The following is an 18,862-nucleotide window of genomic DNA, read 5'->3' on the forward strand; positions in this document are numbered from 1 at the left end:
AAGTGGCTCAGGTAGTGCAGCTCATTTAGGATGACACATCAATGCGAGCTGTGGCAAGAAGGTTTCCTGTGTCGGTCAGCGTAGTGTCCAGAGCATGGAGACGCTACCAGGAGACAGGCCAGTGCATCAGGAGACATGGAGAAGGCCGTAGGAGGGCAACAACCCAGCAGCAGGACCGCTACCTCCACCTTTGTGCAAGGAGGAGCACTGCCAGAGCACTGCAAAATGACCTCTGGCAGGCCAAAAATGTGCATGTCCCCCCCAAACAGTCAGAAACAGACTCCATGAGGGTGGTATGAGGGCCCGACGTCCACAAGTGGGGGTTGTGCTTACAGCCCAACAACGTGTAGGACGTTTGCCATTTGCCAGAGAACACCAAGATGGGCAAATTCGCCACTTGCGCCCTGTGCTCTTCACAGATGAAAGCAGGTTCACACTGAGCACATGTGAAAGACGTGACAGAGTCTGGAGACGCCGTGGAGAACATTCTGCTACCTGCAACATATTCCAGCATGATCGATTTGGCGGTGGGTCAGTAATGGTGTGGGGTGGCATTTCTTTGGGGGACCACACAGCCCTCCATGTGCTTGCCAGAGGTAGCCTGACTGCCATTAGGTACTGAGATGAGTACCTTGTGAGACCATATGCTGGTGCGGTTGGCCCTGGGTTCCTCCTAATGCAAGACAATGCTAGACCTCATGTGGCTGGAGTGTGTCAGCAGTTCCTAAAAAAGGAAGGCATTGATGCTATGGACTGGACTGCATGTTGCCCAGACCTGAATGCGATTGAGCACATCTGGGACATCATGTCTTTCTCCATCCACCAACGCCACATTGCACCACAGACTGTCCAGGCGTTGTAGGGAGGTCATACAGGCACGTATTCTGCCACTCACACTACCAAGCCACATTTTTACTTGTTTTAAGGACATTACATCAAAGTTGGATCAGCCTGTAGTGTGGTTTTCCATTTTGATTTTGAGTGTGACTCCGTATCCAGACCTCCATGGGTTGATAAATTTGATTTCCATTAATCATTTTTGTGTGATTTGGTTGTCAGCACATTCAACTATGTAAAGATGAAAGTATTTCATACAATTTGTTCATTCATTCAGATCTAGGATATGTTATCTTAGTGTTCCCTTTATTTTTTTGAGCAGTGTATTATGGTAACCAAATACAGTACTGCAGCAGATAATATACAGTCATGCCGTAAATGTTGGTACCCCTGAAATGTTTCAAGAAAAAGAAACTAAACCAGAAATGAGAGGAAAAAAATCAAATTGGACATAATGTCACACTAAACTCCAAAAATGGGCTGGACAAAATTATCTGCACCCTTAACTTAATTGGTTGCACACCCTTTGGAAAAAATTATCGAAATCAGTCGCTTCCTATAACCATCAATAAGCTTCTTACACCTCTCAGCCGGAATGTTGGACCACTCTTCCTTTGCAAACCACTCCAGGTCTCTCTTATTAGAAGGGCGCCTTTTCCCAACAGCAATTTTAACATCTCGCCACAGGCATTCAATGGGATTTAGATCTGGACTCTAGATTGCTGGCCACTTCTGAACTCTCCAGGGATTTGTTGCCATCCATTTCTGGGTGCATTTTGACATATGTTTGGGGTCATTTTCCTGCTGAAAGACCCTAGATCTTGGATGCAAACCCAGCTTTCTGACACTGGGCTGTACAGTGCAACCCAAAATCTGTAGGTAATCCTCAGATTTCATGATGCCTTGCACACATTCAAGGCACCCAGTGCCGGAGGCAGCAAAACAACCCCAAAACATAATTGAACCTCCGCTGTATTTCACTGTAAGTCCTGTGTTCTTTTCTTTGTAGGTCTCAACAAAAAAGAAATAATAGAGCTACCAAAAAGCTCTATCTTGGTCTCATCAGTCCACAAGACGTTTTCCCAGAAGGATTTTGGCTTACTCAAGTTTTGGCAAAATGTAGTCTTGCTTTTTATGTCTCAGTGACAGCAGGGTCTCCTGCCATAGCGTTTCATTTCATTGAAATGTGGACGGATAGTTTGTGCTGACATTGATGCTCCCCGAGCCTGCAGGACAGCTTGAATATCTTTGGAACTTGCACATTCACATGAAAAGAAGTTAGTGGAGTGCTCACCATGTGGATGTTAGGCAGTTCAACCAGACGTGTGTGACCACACACTCCGATCAATCCTTGGAGGGAGGCGGCAGATGGATACGGGGGGAGCTTCAGACGTCGGGCATTGGAATTTGTTTGGGGCTGCTTATCCACCATCCAGACTATCCTGCGTTGACACCTTTCATCAATTTTTCTCTTCCGTCCATGCTCAGGGAGATTAGCTACAGTGCCATGGGTTACATACTTCTTGATAAGGTTGCACACTGTGGAAAAAGGCAAAGCTAGATTTTGGAGATGGATTTGTAACCTTAAAATTGTTGATATTTTCCCACAATTTTGGTTCTCAAGTCCTCAGACCGTTTTCTTCTCCTCTTTCTGTTGTCCACGCATATTGTGGCACACACGGACAAACAATGCAAATACTAAGTGAACTTCTCTCCTTTTTATCTGCTTTCAGGTGTGATTTTTATATTGCCCACACCTGTTACTTGCCCCAGGTGAGTTTAAAGGAGAATCACATGCTTGAAACATCTTATTTTTCCACAATTTTGAAAGGGTGCCAATAATTTTGTCCACCCCATTTTTGGAGTTTGGTATGACATTACGTCCGATTTGCTTTTTTTCCTCCCTTTTTTGGTTTAGTTCCAATACACACAAAGGGAATAAACATGTGTATAGCAAAATGTGTTACTGCAATCGTTTTCTGTGAAAAATACTTCATTTTCTTGAAAAATTTCAGGGGTGCCAACAAGTACGGCCATGACTATATATCAAATATTTTTATAATAATATTATAGTAATATAAAACTTTGGATATTAAACAGAAATAGAAACCATGACAGAACTTTGTAAGTCAATAGGGTCTGTGGAGTACCAATTTTTGCCATCAAGCATATGGAAACCAACACTACCTAATATTACTGATGGCTATTATTATTATTAATAATAATAATAATAATAATAATAACAACAACTATTATTATATATATTATTATTATATATTTTATCTATCAGCCTTCTAGAAACATCAATACTTGCATTCCCCATAAAACAACCATTCTGGAGCATCTTTTCCAAACTCTCTATAATGTGACATGTAAATGTACAATATAATAATATTTCCAGGAGAAACAGCAAAATAACAATATGGTGTAAATTTCTTTGAAAGAAATCCTCCTGGACAGGGAATGCAAGTATTCATATAAAAAAAGGTTAAAAAATTTTTGAAGAACAATGGGAAATCATCACCCAGAGAACAATGATCTCAGAAAGGAAGATTTACGGAAATCATCAAGTTGACCAGATCCCCCAGATCAAGTCTTGGACAATGGAGATTAAATAAATGTAAATTTATTATAGCATTTCCACAAATTCTATTTTAGTAGGTGTATGGGAAGTTTTTCAATGGCAAGAAATAACGTGTTTCACTGCACCAAGAAAATGGTGCAAGATACAGTTCTTAGCTTTAAGAGATTCAGGTAACACCAGGTAACAAAGATAACAGAGCAGAATGACGTCAGAGTGATATCACAGATGCAAACCATGTTAGGCTGGGTCCACACAACGTTTTGTCCCATACGGGAGCGCATACGGCAGGGGGGAGCTAAAAGCTCGCGCTCCCGTATGTTACCGTATGCGCTCCCGTATGTCATTCATTTCAATGAGCCGACCGGAGTGAAACGTTCGGTCCGGTCGGCTCATTTTTGCGCCGTATGCGCTTTTACAACCGGACCTAAAACCGTGGTTGACCACAGTTTTAGGTCCGGTTGTAAAAGCGCATACGGCGCAAAAATGAGCCGACCGGACCGAACGTTTCACTCCGGTCGGCTCATTGAAATGAATGACATACGGGAGCACATACGGTCACATACGGGAGCGCGAGCTTTTAGCTCCCCCCTGCCGTATGCGCTCCCGTAAGGGACAAAACGTAGTGTGGACCCAGCCTTATAAAAATCAAAAGCCGCCGTTCAAAAAGAGACAACTATAAAACTATAAAATTGCAGGTTATGGATACTACATTTACGGGGATAGGACGTTGATCTAGGGATTTATTCTGCTGCCATATTGGAGTCTAAAAAGGAATTTTTCCTCACACAGGGAAATTGGCATCAGCCTCATGGGGGTTTTTGTCTTCCTCTGGATCAACACAGTTGTGCTTTAGGTTGAACTTGATGGACTCTTGTCTTTTTTCAACTATGTAACAAATTAGGGCAGGCCCAGGTCAGCATATATGAAGGTAAGTGCCCACAGATGTCTTGCATCTTTAGCTAAAGGAAAGAACTGTTGAACTTGATCAGGGTGTCAGTAACACCTGGATGCTATCTAAAAGTTCTGCAATTTTGCTTCAGTCAAATATTTGTTTAAATCTATTTCCCATAGTGTTGTGGAGGAGAAGAGTTAAGGCACAAATGAAGAGTTAACTGCTCAAAACAACTCAGGGGACCAATGATTGCTTCTTTAGGAGTAAAATGGGTATACAATGAATCAGTTCCCAATACATAAGCAAGTGTTTTGAAGAGGAAGATCCTACGTCAGATAACAAAGGTATTTCATAGAGTTGGGCTGACACTTATATGGATATTGGGCACAAAATGTGCAAAGAGATCACCAAGGGGAGAGATGTTAAAACGTTTGGATTTTCAAGTGTTAATTATAAAGTTACACAGTGAACCAAATTCCTTAAAACACACAAAGGACAGGCACTCCATAGCAAGAACATACAATAAAGGTGAAAGTGGGCACCCTTGCCTTGTTCCAAGTTGACCGGGAAGGGAGGGGCAACCTGCCATTCATCCTGGCCTGGGCTGTGGAATAGAACAGGAAGAAGAGTCTTTGTCTGGCAGTGGAAAGACTGTGGACAATATGGGCCAACAAAGTTGGAAATAGGACGAAAGAACAATTCACCACTGTGTTAAAAGATACACGGACAGGAGGGTATGGATATTTTGCAAAAGTGGACTGAAAAGTTATGTGGCTCAGGACACTACCTTTATTTAGACTGCTTAAAGGGGTACTCCGGCGCTAAGACATCTTATCCCCTATCCAAAGGATAGGGGATAAGATGCCTGACCGCGGGGGTACCGCCGTGATCTTCCACGCCGCATCCCCTTAGCATCAGCCCCCGGAGCATGCTCGCTCCGGGTCTGATTACTAGCGATCACAGGGACGGAGCATAGTGACGTCACGGCTCCACCCCCGTGTGCCGTCACGCTCCGCCCCCTCAATGCAAGCCTACGGAGGGGGCGTGACAGCTCTCTGCTGACATCATGACCACAGTGCTCTCTGCTGACATCTCTGTCCATTTTAAGAACTGTCCAGAGTAGGAGAAAATCCCCATAGCAAACATATGCTGCTCTGGACAGTTCCTAAAATGGACAGAGATGTCAGCAGAGAGTACTGTGGTCATGATGTCAGCAGAGAGCTCTGTGTTCCAAAAAGAAAATAATTTCCTATGTAGTATTCAGCAGCTAATAAGTACTGGAAGGATTAAGATTTTTTAATAGAAGTAATTTACAAATCTGTTTAACTTTCTGGCACCAGTTGATTTAAAAAAAAAAAAAAGTTTTCCACCAGAGTACCCCTTTAATAGAATCTATGGCCATGGAAGAACGAGAAAAGGGAGTTATCTAGCAAGAGTTATATGTAAACAATTATAGGCATTATGCAGGAAGTAATGTTAAGTATGGTCCCTAGAATCAAGTTGTTAGGTGCACTACGAACCAACCAGATGCCTACAGTGAAATTCTTTCCTTTGTCTAAAGGACTTACTAGAAGATGAATTTAAGAAGGGGTCCCAAATCCAATTGAAGTTTCCCTTGAATATGATCTCAGATGAGTCAGCAGAGTCATCTAAGATCCACATTAATTCTAAGGCCAAGGCCACTTGACCCTGATAAGGAAAGCAGACATTAGAAATGATTAGTACTTGACAGGCAAGCAAGATTTGAAGCAAAAACTATCTACCAAGCACATCTGAGACTACAGGGTTGAAAAATCTATGGAAGATGATTGAGACCACTTATGCCTCAGTCTCCTGCTGACATGAGTGAAACCACTTACGGTAGTAATAATTGGTGATCTTAGATGTGCAGGAATGGGTCTCTTGAAGAAGAGCTATAGAAACCTTTTCTCATGCAGGAAATCTAACTTCTTTTCCCAAACAGTCTAGGAATCCATGGCGAGGAAAAAACATTACAGAAAAAAGAACGGGCAAGCGCAATGTGAAAAAAAAGGAAGTAGGGGTGGGGAAGACAGGAGCCGGACAAATCACACAGCCATACAAAGATTACAACATGTAACAAACTAGACTAATAGACAGAAGAAATCGTACAGTAATTAAGCCTAACAAGGGAATGTGTAGGGTATCACCAGGGGCAACTAGCATCTCCTCATTTTATTCCACTCACTTTATAAAAAAAAAAAAAAAAAGGGGGAAACATTTCCTTCAAGGCAAAGCAGACAATATAATGCTTGAGCTAGCAGGAGAGGTATAGAGGGGTATACAAAAAGATAGGCCCCTTAACCTCTTAAGGACGCAGGGCGTACCTGTATGCCCTGGGCCTGGTCCCGGTGTTTAAAACAGGGTCACGCTGTGACCCTGCATCACACCGGGTCAGTCCCGGCTGCTAATGATAGCCGGGACCCTGGGCTAATAGCGCGGGGCACAGATCGTTGTGCTGCATGCTATTAACCCTTCAGACATGGCGATCAAATTTGATCGCTGCATCAAAAACGAAAGTAAAAGCTTCCCGGCAACTCAGTCGTGCTGATCGGGACTATCGCGATAAAATCGCGATGTCCCGATTAGCTAGGACGCGAGCGGAGGCCCCCTTACCTTGCTCCGTCACGTCCGATCGGCGTTTGATTGATCCAAACTTGAGCAACAAGCTTGAGCAATCAACCCCCTATTACGCTGATCCATGCAAAGCTATGGCTTTGCAGGGATCAGTGTAAAAGATCAGTGTGTGCAGTGTTATAGCCCCTATGGGAGCTATAGCACTGCAAAAAAAAAAAAAAAGTGAAAAAAAAAAGTTAATAAAGGTCATTTAACCCCTTCCCTAATAAAAGTTTGAATCACCCCCCTTTTCCTGTAAAAAAAAAACCTGTGTAAATAAAAATTAAAATAAACATATGTGGTATCACCGCATGCGTAAATATCCGAACTATAAAAATATATATCGTTAATTAAACCACACGGTCAATAGCGTAGGCGCAAAAAAATTCCAAAGTTCAAAATAGCGTATTTTTGGTCACTTTTTATATCATAAAAAAGTGAATAAAAAGCGATCAAAAAGTCCGATCAATAAAAAAATGGTACCAATAAAAACATCAGAACACAGAGCAAAAAATGAGCCCTCATACCGGCCCATATGGGGAAAAATAAAAAAAAGTTATAGTGGTCAGAAGATGACAATTTTAAACGTATACATTTTCCTGCATGCAGTTATGATTTCTTTCAGAAGTACAACACAATCAAACCTATATAAGTAGGGGATCATTTTAACCGTATGGACCTACAGAATAAAGATAAGGTGTAATTTTTTACTGAAAAATGCACTGGGTAGAAACAGTAGCCCCCAAAAGTTACAAAATGAAATTTTTTCTTCAATTTTGTCGCACAATGAATTTTTTTTCCTTTCCCCGTGGATTTTTTGGTATATGTCCTAGGGGTTAAAGCTAGGACATATATATATATATATATATATATATATATATATATATATATATATTTTATAGTATGTAATGTTTTTTGGAGAGAGAGAGAGAGAGAGAGAGAGAGAGAGAGAGAGAGAGAGAGAGAGAGAGAGAGAGAGAGAGAGAGAGAGAGAGAGAGAGAAAGAGAAAGAGAATCTAGTAAATAACCATAGGAAAATGCAAAAGCCACAACATCTATCTAGGCTCATAAAGGCTCATATGGAGCCAAAATGTTGCTTTTTGTAACCAATAAACTTCAGCTCTTTTACCACCCATCGGAGCCTCCAGATTGATGCTGTGGCCTTTGCAGTTTCCTATATATTTATGTGGTCTGGCCTTGTAATGCTGGGGGAGCCTGGGGTGTCAGTGCATTGTGGGGTGCACATAGAAGATGTTGGGCAACCTGCCTGATCGAATAGTATGTGCATCACCGATAGGCTGTAAGCCAGCACAGTGCACTACACGTTATCATGTTTACTGGCACCTTGTATATGCCTTGTCTGTGTGCTACCATAATACTAGGCAACCCTCGTGAATAGAAGGCGTGTGGCTGATATGCATCATAATGGGAATAGGAGCCTAGCCTTGTATCCTTTATCCAGTAAGTGTGGCCTTTTTTCTATGATTACATATTGTATATTGTCAGTAGGTTGTTTTATCATAAGAGACCACAAAAAAGCAATGCAGTAAGGCAATAAAATCAAACATGTAAAAGGCAACTAAGATGGCCCCCAGATTGAGATTGACCATAGGCAGTTCCAGAGTGGAGAATTTAGGAAGGTTGCCAAGAGATTTGAAGATAGCTATTTTCCCATTAAGGGGGACAAGGAGTTGAAAGGGTTAACACAATGCTACTTGCAAATAGTTTTTCTAGGAGTGGGGTTGTCCAAGTGGATTGGCACTCAAAGAGTATTGAACATGAAAGTTCAATGCCAGTCATGGTGTCACCATCTAGCATGGCTGGAAAAAGCTTTTGCACTGCAGCATCCAGGCCAGAAGGTGGTATGGGCTCTGGATTGCTCCTTTCTCATATTATTTTGCTGATGGCAGTTTTCCAGATTGTGATGGACATGGAATAAGTCCCTTATCTTCTGAGAATGATCCATCAATACAGTGTAATGAGCGTTCAGCTGGTCAGAAAGGGCCTCTAGTTGCTTGTCCATAGGGAGGGAGTGGCGGGAAAACGTTCTTGCACTGCCACATTTCTGAAGCCCAAATCGGCATTAAGAAAAGAGGTTGTCACAGCTCGACATCTTTAAGGGACTGTGTGATGTCATTTGTGTGGTAAGGCTATTTAAAAATCCAGGGGGTACATGCATATTCAGTTGACAGCTGTAGAAAGACCTTTAAAATTGCATTTATAGAGACTTGATTAATTAACTGAATCCCCCGCTTTTATCAACCATCAAAACCTTGAAGTTTATATAATTTAGTCATTTTAGGAATCTGCCACGGCAAACCAAAGTCCAGGGGGCGGGGCAAACAGATATGGGTCTGCAACGAGTTGTCACACCTCTCTCCCTAAAGTCACCAACTTTTGATTGACACACAGGGTAGCCCTGAGTGTGTGGTCTGTGCGAGTGTCGGCACCGGGGATTCTGGCGCATGCTCAGCCTGCACATGCAGGGCTCCTTCTGAAAAAACTAGAAGGAGTTAGTTTTCAGCAAATGTGAATAGTAATCTTAACTGTTCATGTCATGTACTGTTCCAATCCATGTGTGCATGACTGTACTGTATAAACTAAGTCACTGCATAGTCCAGGCCTGGGGCATCCGCCCCTAAACATCTTATCCCATTTCAAAAGGAACCCCCGTGATCTCCTGCACACCTGCCTGGCATTCTGAACTCTACGCTCCAAACGCTGGATTCGGGGCTGTGGTCGTGACGTTACACCATGCCCCCTTGTGACGTAATACCACGCCCCCTCAATTCATGTATTTGGATAGGGGATAAGATTGAGTACCGCCTTAAAAGAAAAAAACTATATATACATACATACACCTTAAAAATTTTAAGTGAAACAAGAGCATGAGAAGTACGATCTCAATACATACCAAAAGTAAAGCAAATACTTATTACCTGTTTTATTCCTAAAGGTTAATTGCTACTTACCTGTGAGCATCCATTCTCATGTCTAAGGGGCCATCCTTGCTCAGGGAAAAGCCTCGTTCTGGCCTGTCAAACTGCATGGATGAGCACCCAGCATCAATAAGAACGCCATCAATTTCCCCAGGTTGGACTCCCACAGAAAGAAGCAGATTCTCACATTCGCTGAATTTTCCCAACAATGGCTGAATATTATACCTGGTTCATAAACACAGTGAAAAAAAGCAAGCAGTCATAAATGTAAAGTGGCTGTCTGTGCAAGAATTAGTGATTAAGGATATATATGAATAGCGTGCTTAATGATAACACACATTAAAGTGACTAGATGCAAAAAAGTATATTGATAATTGCAACAAAAATAAAACACAGAAGGTGGTTGCATGTTGGCAATATTGCAAGTATATAAGAAGGATATGCCAGTGGGGTATGACCTCTGAAGGGACTTCAACTACATTTAAGCAATCCCCCCCCCCCCCCTTTCACAGTCTATCTTTGCATAGCAGTGCTCAGCTACTTACTGTGTAGATAAGTGCAGCTCAGTGGCATTTAAGTGAGTAGAGCCATGCACAGCAATGTGACTGGGAGTATTGTTTTGCAGGGAAAAAGAGTAAAAATGCTGCAGCACTGTGGCATCTTTCTCAGTATCAAGGGGGGAGGGTTAAAGTTGGAACTTGCGCCAATCCGAAAATGAAGGCACATTTTAATAATTTGCTATTGCATTAAGGCTGCATTCACATCTCGGTTTTACACTATGGGTGCCGGATCCGGCTGGGGGAGGGGCAAACCGGGCTCTCCTGTACCCCAGCTGGACCAACGCTGAACTTCATTCACTTTAATGAGCCGACCGGTCAAACGGAGACTCCGTTCGGCTCATATTTGACTCGTATCCAGTTTTGTGACCGGACCTAAAACCGCAGTATACTACGGTTCTAGGTCCGGTCACAAAACTGGATATGGGTCAAAAATGAGCCGACCGGAGTCACCGTTTGACCAGTCGGCTCATTAAAGTGAATGAAGATCAGCGCTGGTCTGGCTGGGGTACGGGAGAGCCCGGTTTGCCCCTCCCCCTGCCGGATCCGGCACCGGTAGTGTTAAGCAGAGATGTGAATGCAGCCTTAGACTTGAGGACAGATGTATCTTGATAAGCGGGACAGAGGTGATAAGGAGCACCAATGTCCTTGATCAATCAATTACCAGCTGGGCCACATGAATGATAACTAGATCATACATGCAGCCCTTTTATTTCATCGTTGTCAGCCTTACACTCATATTTATACAGGATAATAATTCTCAGCTGCTGTATGCTCCAGTAACAGTCTAATGACAGTGCTCTCTGCTGCCACCTTTGTCCGTATCAGAAACTGTCTGCAGCATTAGCAAATCCCCATAGCAAACCTCTCCTGCTCTAGACAGTTCTCGACACGGACAGAGGTGGCAGCTGAGAGAACTGTGGTCAGACAGGAAAAAAACTAAAATATTTACTTCAATTCTTTCTACACACTAAAATTGCTTTAATATGATGTATGACAAATTTCATATCCCCAAACTCATATATAATATTTTTTATATTTACAAAAATAAAAACAGGGGTGAAGGCACCAATAAGAATGAAGAGGCAACTTGAACTCTAATGACTCTGGAGCTCAATAAGCGGAAAACAAGGGTACAAATTAAGCTGTCAGTGGAAAACTGTCCAGAGTGACAGTCTACCAATAAACATAGCCAGTGGCTATTCAGTCTGTTCACAATGAATGCAGCTCAGTGATGTTCCCCTGCATGAAAGAAGTGAAGATGCTAAACGTCTTAACCAATTGGATTTCCTAAAACAAAAGTTCTACTGTCTTTAGCAATGGCAAACATGTCGAGGAATGATAATGAAGCGGAGCAAGGATTATCATGCATGGCACACTTGTAGATAAGGTTAACACTTGTTCTATGTGACTCTACTGTAAGTCTAAACATTACATGATTTATTATAATGAAGAACAGCTTAATACATTTTCATAGACTGCAATAAAGGTCTCATTGCATCATCAATTGGATGTTGTTTCTAAGAAGTCATTGGAATTTGTTGACTCAAAAATTGCCAACATACCATTCAATTGATAGGCTGGCATGGCTTCCAGCAGCAGCTGGAAGACCAGCGTTTAGTCCTAAACTATGGCACAAGTCTGATGTGTCATGAAATGTCCTTTTCTTATCCTATATCTGCACGATTTGACTACAGGGATCTGCAATGTGTTAAGATCACAATTACATCTCTGTTTTACTAAGTGATGACAAACCAGCCTTTGTAGCTCTTCTGTTTAAATGCCTATATGGTGAGATCCATAGAACAAAACTATCATTCATAAGGTCATAATGTATATTTCTTGCTTCAAAGTAATGTTTGATTGAATAGGTTGATGGCTCTATAGCTTAAAGGGGTACTCCAGTGGAAAACATTTTTTTTAAATCAACTGGTGCCATAAAGTTAAACAGATTTGTAAATGACTTCTATTAAAAAAGATCTTTACCCTTCCAGTACTTTTTAGCAGCTGCGTGCTACAAAGGAAATTATTTTCTTTTTGAATTTCTTTTTTGTCTTGTCCACAGTGTTCTCTATTGACACCTGATGCCCATATCAGGAACTGTCCAGAGTAGGAGAAAATCCCCATTGCAAACCTATGCTGCTCCGGACAGTTCCTGACACGGACAGAGCAGCATAGGTTTGCAATGGGGATTTTGTCAGCAGAGAGCACTGTGGACAAGACAAAAAAGAAATTCAAAAATAAAATAATATCCTCTGTAGCATACAGCTGCTAAAAAGTACTGGAAGGATTAAGATTTTTTTTAATAGAAATCATTTACAAATCTGTTTAACTTTCTGGCACCAGTTGATTAAAAAAAAAATTCCACAGGGGTAACCCTTTAATGTTAGAACAAACAGCTTTACAATTTCCATAAACAGTTCTCTTTGATGTGTGGCATCACCCGGAAAGTGTATTGGTTCATTGAAGTGATGGACTATTAGCTGAAAAAAAAAGACTAAGAAGTGGCAAAATAATTTAAAGAATGTATTAAAGTCTTTTTAGTGACAAAGGTTTAAAGGGGGTTGTAGAAGATAAAAAAAAAACATGGTGGTTTATTTTGATAAAGAGGGCCACAACTGTCTAGGCTTGTGCACAGCATTGCTGTGCCAGATAAAGTCAAATATTATTGACTAGCAAACAGAAATGGCCGACTTCCTCATTGATCGGCTTCAACTGGAGTTAGCATTGCTTTCTGATCTTAATATTTTTACTTAACTCCAATTTACTTTCATTGTTGATACTAAACTATAGTGAAGATTATACCTCTGGTTCATTGAATAGATATTAAAGGAGTTGTCGAAAATGACTTTTCTGCAAACATACCCAAGCTGTCAAAAAAAAAAAAAAAAAAAAAAAAAACTATACTTACAGCTCATTCTGTCATTGTGAGCTTCAGTATCTCTATTTCTGGTGTACACTTTTCGTGTTCCACTTTTTGGTACTAAGGTTCAATACCTTAAAGCGTCGCTCAGCTAGTTACCGGCTGAGGCGGACACCTCTAAGGCCTGTGATTGGCTGAGCGATAATGTGATGTATCGGGTCCCAGCAACAGAAAAAGGACCGCTATGGTGACCTGGAGCAGTAATATACAGGGTGGGCCATTTATATGGATACACCTTAATAAAATGGGAATGGTTGGTGATATTAACTTCCTGTTTGTGGCACATTAGTATATGTGAGGGGGGAAACTTTTCAAGATGGGTGGTGACCATGGTGGCCATTTTGAAGTCGGCCATTTTGAATCCAACTTTTGTTTTTTCAATAGGAAGAGGGTCATGTGACACATCCCACTTATTGGGAATTTCACAAGAAAAACAATGATGTGCTTGGTTTTAACATAACTTTATTCTTTCATGAGTTATTTACAAGTTTCTGCCCACTTATAAAATGTGTTCAATGTGCTGCCCATTGTATTGGATTTTTAATGCAACCCTCTTCTCCCACTCTTCACACACCGATAGCAACACCGCAGAGAAATGTTAGCACAGGCTTCCAGTATCCGTAGTTTAAGGTGCTGCACATCTCGTATCTTCACAGCATAGATAATTGCCTTCAGATGACCCCAAAGATAAAAGTCTAAGGGGGTCAGATCGGGAGACCTTGGGGGCCATTCAACTGGCCCACGATGACCAATCCACTTTCCAGGAAACTGTCCATCTAGGAATGCTCGGACCTGACACGTTTCACGAGTTTTTCCAGCAAGATGGTGCACCACCACATTATGGGTGCCGGGTCCGAGCATTCCTAGATGAACAGTTTCCTGGAAAGTGGATTGGTCATTGTGGGCCAGTTGAATGGCCCCCAAGGTCTCCCGATCTGACCTGAAACTACGGATACTGGAAGCCTGTCCTAGCATTTCTCCTGCAGTGTTGCTATCAGTGTGTGAAGAGTGGGAGAAGAGGGTTGCATTGACCATCCAACACAATGGGCAGCACATTAAACACATTTTATAAGTGGTCAGAAACTTGTAAATAACTCATGAAAGAATAAAGTTACGTTAAAACCAAGCCTATCATTGTTTTTCTTGTGAAATTCCCAATAAATTTGATGTTTCACATTACCCTCTTCCTATTGAAAAAACAAAAGTTGGATTCCAAATGGCCGACTTCAAAATGGCCATCATGGTCACCACCCATCTTGAAAAGTTCCCCCCTCACATATACTAATGTGCCACAAACAGGAAGTTAATATCACCAACCATTCCTACTTTATTAAGGTGTATCCATATAAATGGCCCACCCTGTAGATGATTACGGGGACCAAGTGAGAGATAAACGTGGGTTTTAAATTTTTTGGCAGCCTGGGCAGGTCTGTAGAAAAATCACTTTGGAAGGTCAACCCCTTTAACTCTTAACTATTGACAGCTTATTTTATAACCAACTGTTTAGTAAAGCAAAATAAATATATGGGAAGCAGAAATATAATTTCATTTTCTTTCCAAGAAATGAAATAGTATATATATATATTATTTTTTTTTCAATATAACAAGTGAAAGACTTCCTAAAAGTTTTATAATTTTAGGCTTATTAAGTGGCAGTGGCATCTCTAAAAAAGTAAGTACATAAATACTCTGTGACTAAAAGTAGATATGTTAAATATCTTAAAATATCTCATAGGCATGCAAAAGTATGCAAAATGAATTCCTGGGCTCTTATCCTCAAGAAACAAAATCAGGGTCACCACATCCATGGTGACTCATACGCAAGTATGTGGTATAAAGTGACACCAAGAACGTTGCATAGAAACTCAGGCCTAGCAACAGCCCTGCTGCCTGTTAACACATATTCAGTTAATGAGATGTAGATGGAATTAAATAGAGGAATTCGATCTGATTTTCATTGTGGGTCTGCAAAGGACTTTAACATTTCTGCATTCAAAATAATTCAAATTCCTGTTCAGTACACAGAATATTATAAACTTTCTGTTTATATAGGCAGAAGTTTTCTTCTAAACTGACATTTAAGAAATATCATGCCCACTAAGAATGGTTTATCAAGTGTTTTAGCAAACTAAGAATTTCTAGAACAAAATACCTGTAAGTATTTAAATGGCCACTGCGACATGTCAAAAGTTTTGATCAGTGGTGATCTGAGTGTAAAGACCTTCACCGCTCAGAAGAACGAGCCAGGAGAAGTTCACGCTCGTCGCATTCTTTCCCGACTCCATGTCCCGTGATCGAGATAAAGTCTCCATGTAAGCCAATGAGAGTGTCTTGATCATGTTACACAGGCAGAAGGGCAGGCAGAGAAAGGAGCACACAGTAGCGCTGACTTCTCTCGGCTCGTTCTCTTGATCAGCGGATGTCTAAACGCTTAAATCCCCGCCAATCAAAACTTTTGATATGCCGGTAGAACAGGTCAAAGGTTTTGCATAATGACATGTAATCTTAAGTCGGAACTTTACACCTATTTTGAGGTAGGGCAATTTAAAATTGGGAGCTTATTGAACTATACTGGTTACATTGTAGAACAAGGTAATAGAAATATAAAATTACTCATAAAGGGGTTCTCCTCCCCTGGACATCTTATCCCCTATCCAAAGGATAGGGGATAAGATGTCTGATTGCGGGTGGGTCTGGCCGCTAAGACCCCCATGATCTTCAGGCCGACACCTTGGTGTTCTGAACATTCATGTTCAGAATGCTGGGTTCAGGTGGCCATGGTCGTGAAATCACCCTACGCCCTCTCCGTTCATGTCTATGGGAGGCGGCATGATGGCTGTGGTTGCTGGTCATAGACATGAATGGAAGGTGGTTGTGTGGCATCAAGACCACGGCTGCCCGAACCCAGCCTTCTGAACATGAATGTTCAGAACGCTGGGGGCCTAGACCAGAGATCAGACATCTTATCCCTTATCCTTTGGATAGTGGTTAAGATGTCCAGGGGCAGAGTACCCCTTTAACTACTAATGGGGTAATATTAATATAATTAGTGAAAGAAAGTAACATGTGCCCCACTCCACCCAAGAAGCTGTGACTGCACTAGACTGCTTTGGCCTCGATAATGGATTTCTACTGTAGGTTTGTACTACAGTAATGCCCCAGGCAAGGTCGATTTGGAGGTTTGCAGACTGTTGTGATCTCTTTGTTGAGGGCATTTATGGAGAATACCGGAAATAATTTAGGGTTAGGGCATATGAACCAAAGTTACATTAAACTGTTCTTATCATAAATTTAAGGCTGGAGGAAGCACAGAGAACATGGTGTTTTTTTTTTTTTTTTAGTTTATCAAAGCTTTCTAGAACAGGACCCTTTAAACAATATTGCCACCAAGCAAACAGACCCAAACAGGCAGGTGTCACAGATCAGTAGCCCTGGATTTATTGCAATGATTGCAATAGAGCAATGGGTTCCACTTGCAGCATACAGTTAAGAAAAAGCATAAATGTCCTTCACATCAGGTTCTCTTTACAAACATAAAATGCTTCTCATTCAAACTTGGCAGGTTTAATGCAAAAGTCTTTGTTGTGCAGTGTAGCAGTATCCAAGGTGGCCCAGGCAAGTTGATCTTGTGTCAGACAAGCTGCTTCCTGCTGCTATCTGGCCGTGTTCACACACTTGTGAGCAGGGCTGTGCAGTTGGAGTCGGACAAAATTTTGGGTACCTGGAGTCGGAGTCGGCAAACAATGCGCAATACTAAATTTAGATTGGAATAAAAAAAAAAAATAAAATAAAATAAAAAAAGCAAGTTTAAATGTCCCAATTCACAAAAAGTTATAATTAATGACTTCTCTACTGTAAGAATAAAGACCAATGCATGCAGTGCCTTACGTAACTGCAAAACGAACACGTTAAGTGACCGTGAAGAAGCATGCTTTTCATGTGCTTTACTATATGGCACGAAACGCACAATTAGGAGCAGCAATACTTATACTTTCCATAGTGTTGTGTTCTGCTGTTACAGGGAACCCATGGGTAACCTAGCCTCTCACTGATAAGGGGTTAAGGAAATATGTTTTTTGCAGGACTAGAGACACTTGTATAAGTGAAGGGAATGGAGGGTCAATAGTTCAAGACTGAAGCTGTACACCATTGGAAAAAGGAAATAAAAACTTGTAAACTCGATTGCTAGCTTAAAGGGGTACTCCACCCCTAGACATCTTATCCCCTATCCAAAGGAAAGGAGATAAGATGTCAGATCGCCGGGGTCCCGCTGCTGGGGATCCCCGGGATCGACGCTGTGGCACCGCGCTATCATTACTGCACAGAGCGAGTATGCCCCTCGCTCTGTGCGTAATGATGGGCGATACAGGGGCCGGAGCATCGTTACGTCACAGCTCCGCCCCTTGTGACGTCACGGCCTGCCCCCTCAATACAAGTCTATGGGAGGGGCGTGGCGGTCGTCACACCCTCTGCCATAGACTTGCATTAAGGGGGCGGGCCGTGATGTCACGATGGGTGGAGTCATGATGTCACGCTGCTCCATCCCCTGTATCGCCCGTTATTACACACAGAGCGAACTCGCTCTGTGTAGTTATGAAAGCGCGGTTCCGCAGCTGCGATCCCGGGGATCCCCAGCAGCGGGACCCCGGCGATCTGACATCTTATCCCCTATCCTTTGGATAGGGGATGAGATGTCTAGGGGCGGAGTACCCCTTTAAACATGACTATGGGATTCTACAAGGGAAATCATGTTTTATAATAAACGCCCCTTCCTGGATCCTTCCACTGCCCTATCTTCAGCAGCAGATCAGCACACAAACTGTTCAATACAGTAGACTGTTGGCTTCCCAGCCAGTAGTCCTGTGGTGATGACATGTATGTTGCCTTTCTTTCCTTCAAGGAATGTATAAAATACATTCGCATATTAATACAGAGGAGTCGGGGAGTCAGAGTCGGAAGTACAAAAAACTCTGCAGTCGGAGTCAGAACATTTATCTACCGACTCCACAGCCCTGCTTGTGAGATCAGGTTCAGGACTGCAAGACAACATTGAACTGGGAGTGACTTTGTCACTAAAACCCAAACCCAAGCTTAAGTCTTATATCACGGAGGGACGAAGCATTAGTGATGCATACTTCACATCCACCATTTTACCAGCTACATGCTTACAGCTTATACAGACCACCGATTGAGTAAACTAAAAAGTTGTTTAGTGTGCTGCTTCCATTTCTACACATGTGCCTGAAATTATTGGTAACATTGATCTATCCTGATTGGATATGAGCTGCAATAATAGGCACTAACTATGGAGAAATGTTATGCTGTCTGGGCAAAATATATACATATATACATATATATATATATATTTTTTTTTTTTATTTTTTTTTTTTTTTTCTTGCAACACTCTGAAATACATATAACTTAAAAAGGATAAACATTTACACACTCACAGAAAATAAAGAAAATCTACTGCATAAAAAAAACAAGTACAATAAC

General features: G+C 41.7%; 1 protein-coding gene across 4 annotated transcripts in view; it reads right to left on the reverse strand.

Moving 5' to 3' along the window:
* Positions 1–18,862, reverse strand: part of METTL15 (methyltransferase 15, mitochondrial 12S rRNA N4-cytidine) — a 322,508-nt gene that overhangs the window by 68,492 nt on the left and 235,154 nt on the right. For all 4 annotated transcript variants that reach the window (XM_056526684.1, XM_056526683.1, XM_056526681.1 and 1 more), the window contains one exon: positions 9,920–10,111. In XM_056526684.1, the coding sequence (XP_056382659.1) occupies positions 9,920–10,111 (192 nt within the window). The remainder of the gene's footprint in view (positions 1–9,919; positions 10,112–18,862) is intronic.

The sequence above is a fragment of the Hyla sarda genome, chromosome 6 (assembly GCF_029499605.1).
Source record: "Hyla sarda isolate aHylSar1 chromosome 6, aHylSar1.hap1, whole genome shotgun sequence".
In the NCBI taxonomy this organism is placed as follows: Eukaryota; Metazoa; Chordata; class Amphibia; order Anura; family Hylidae; genus Hyla; species Hyla sarda.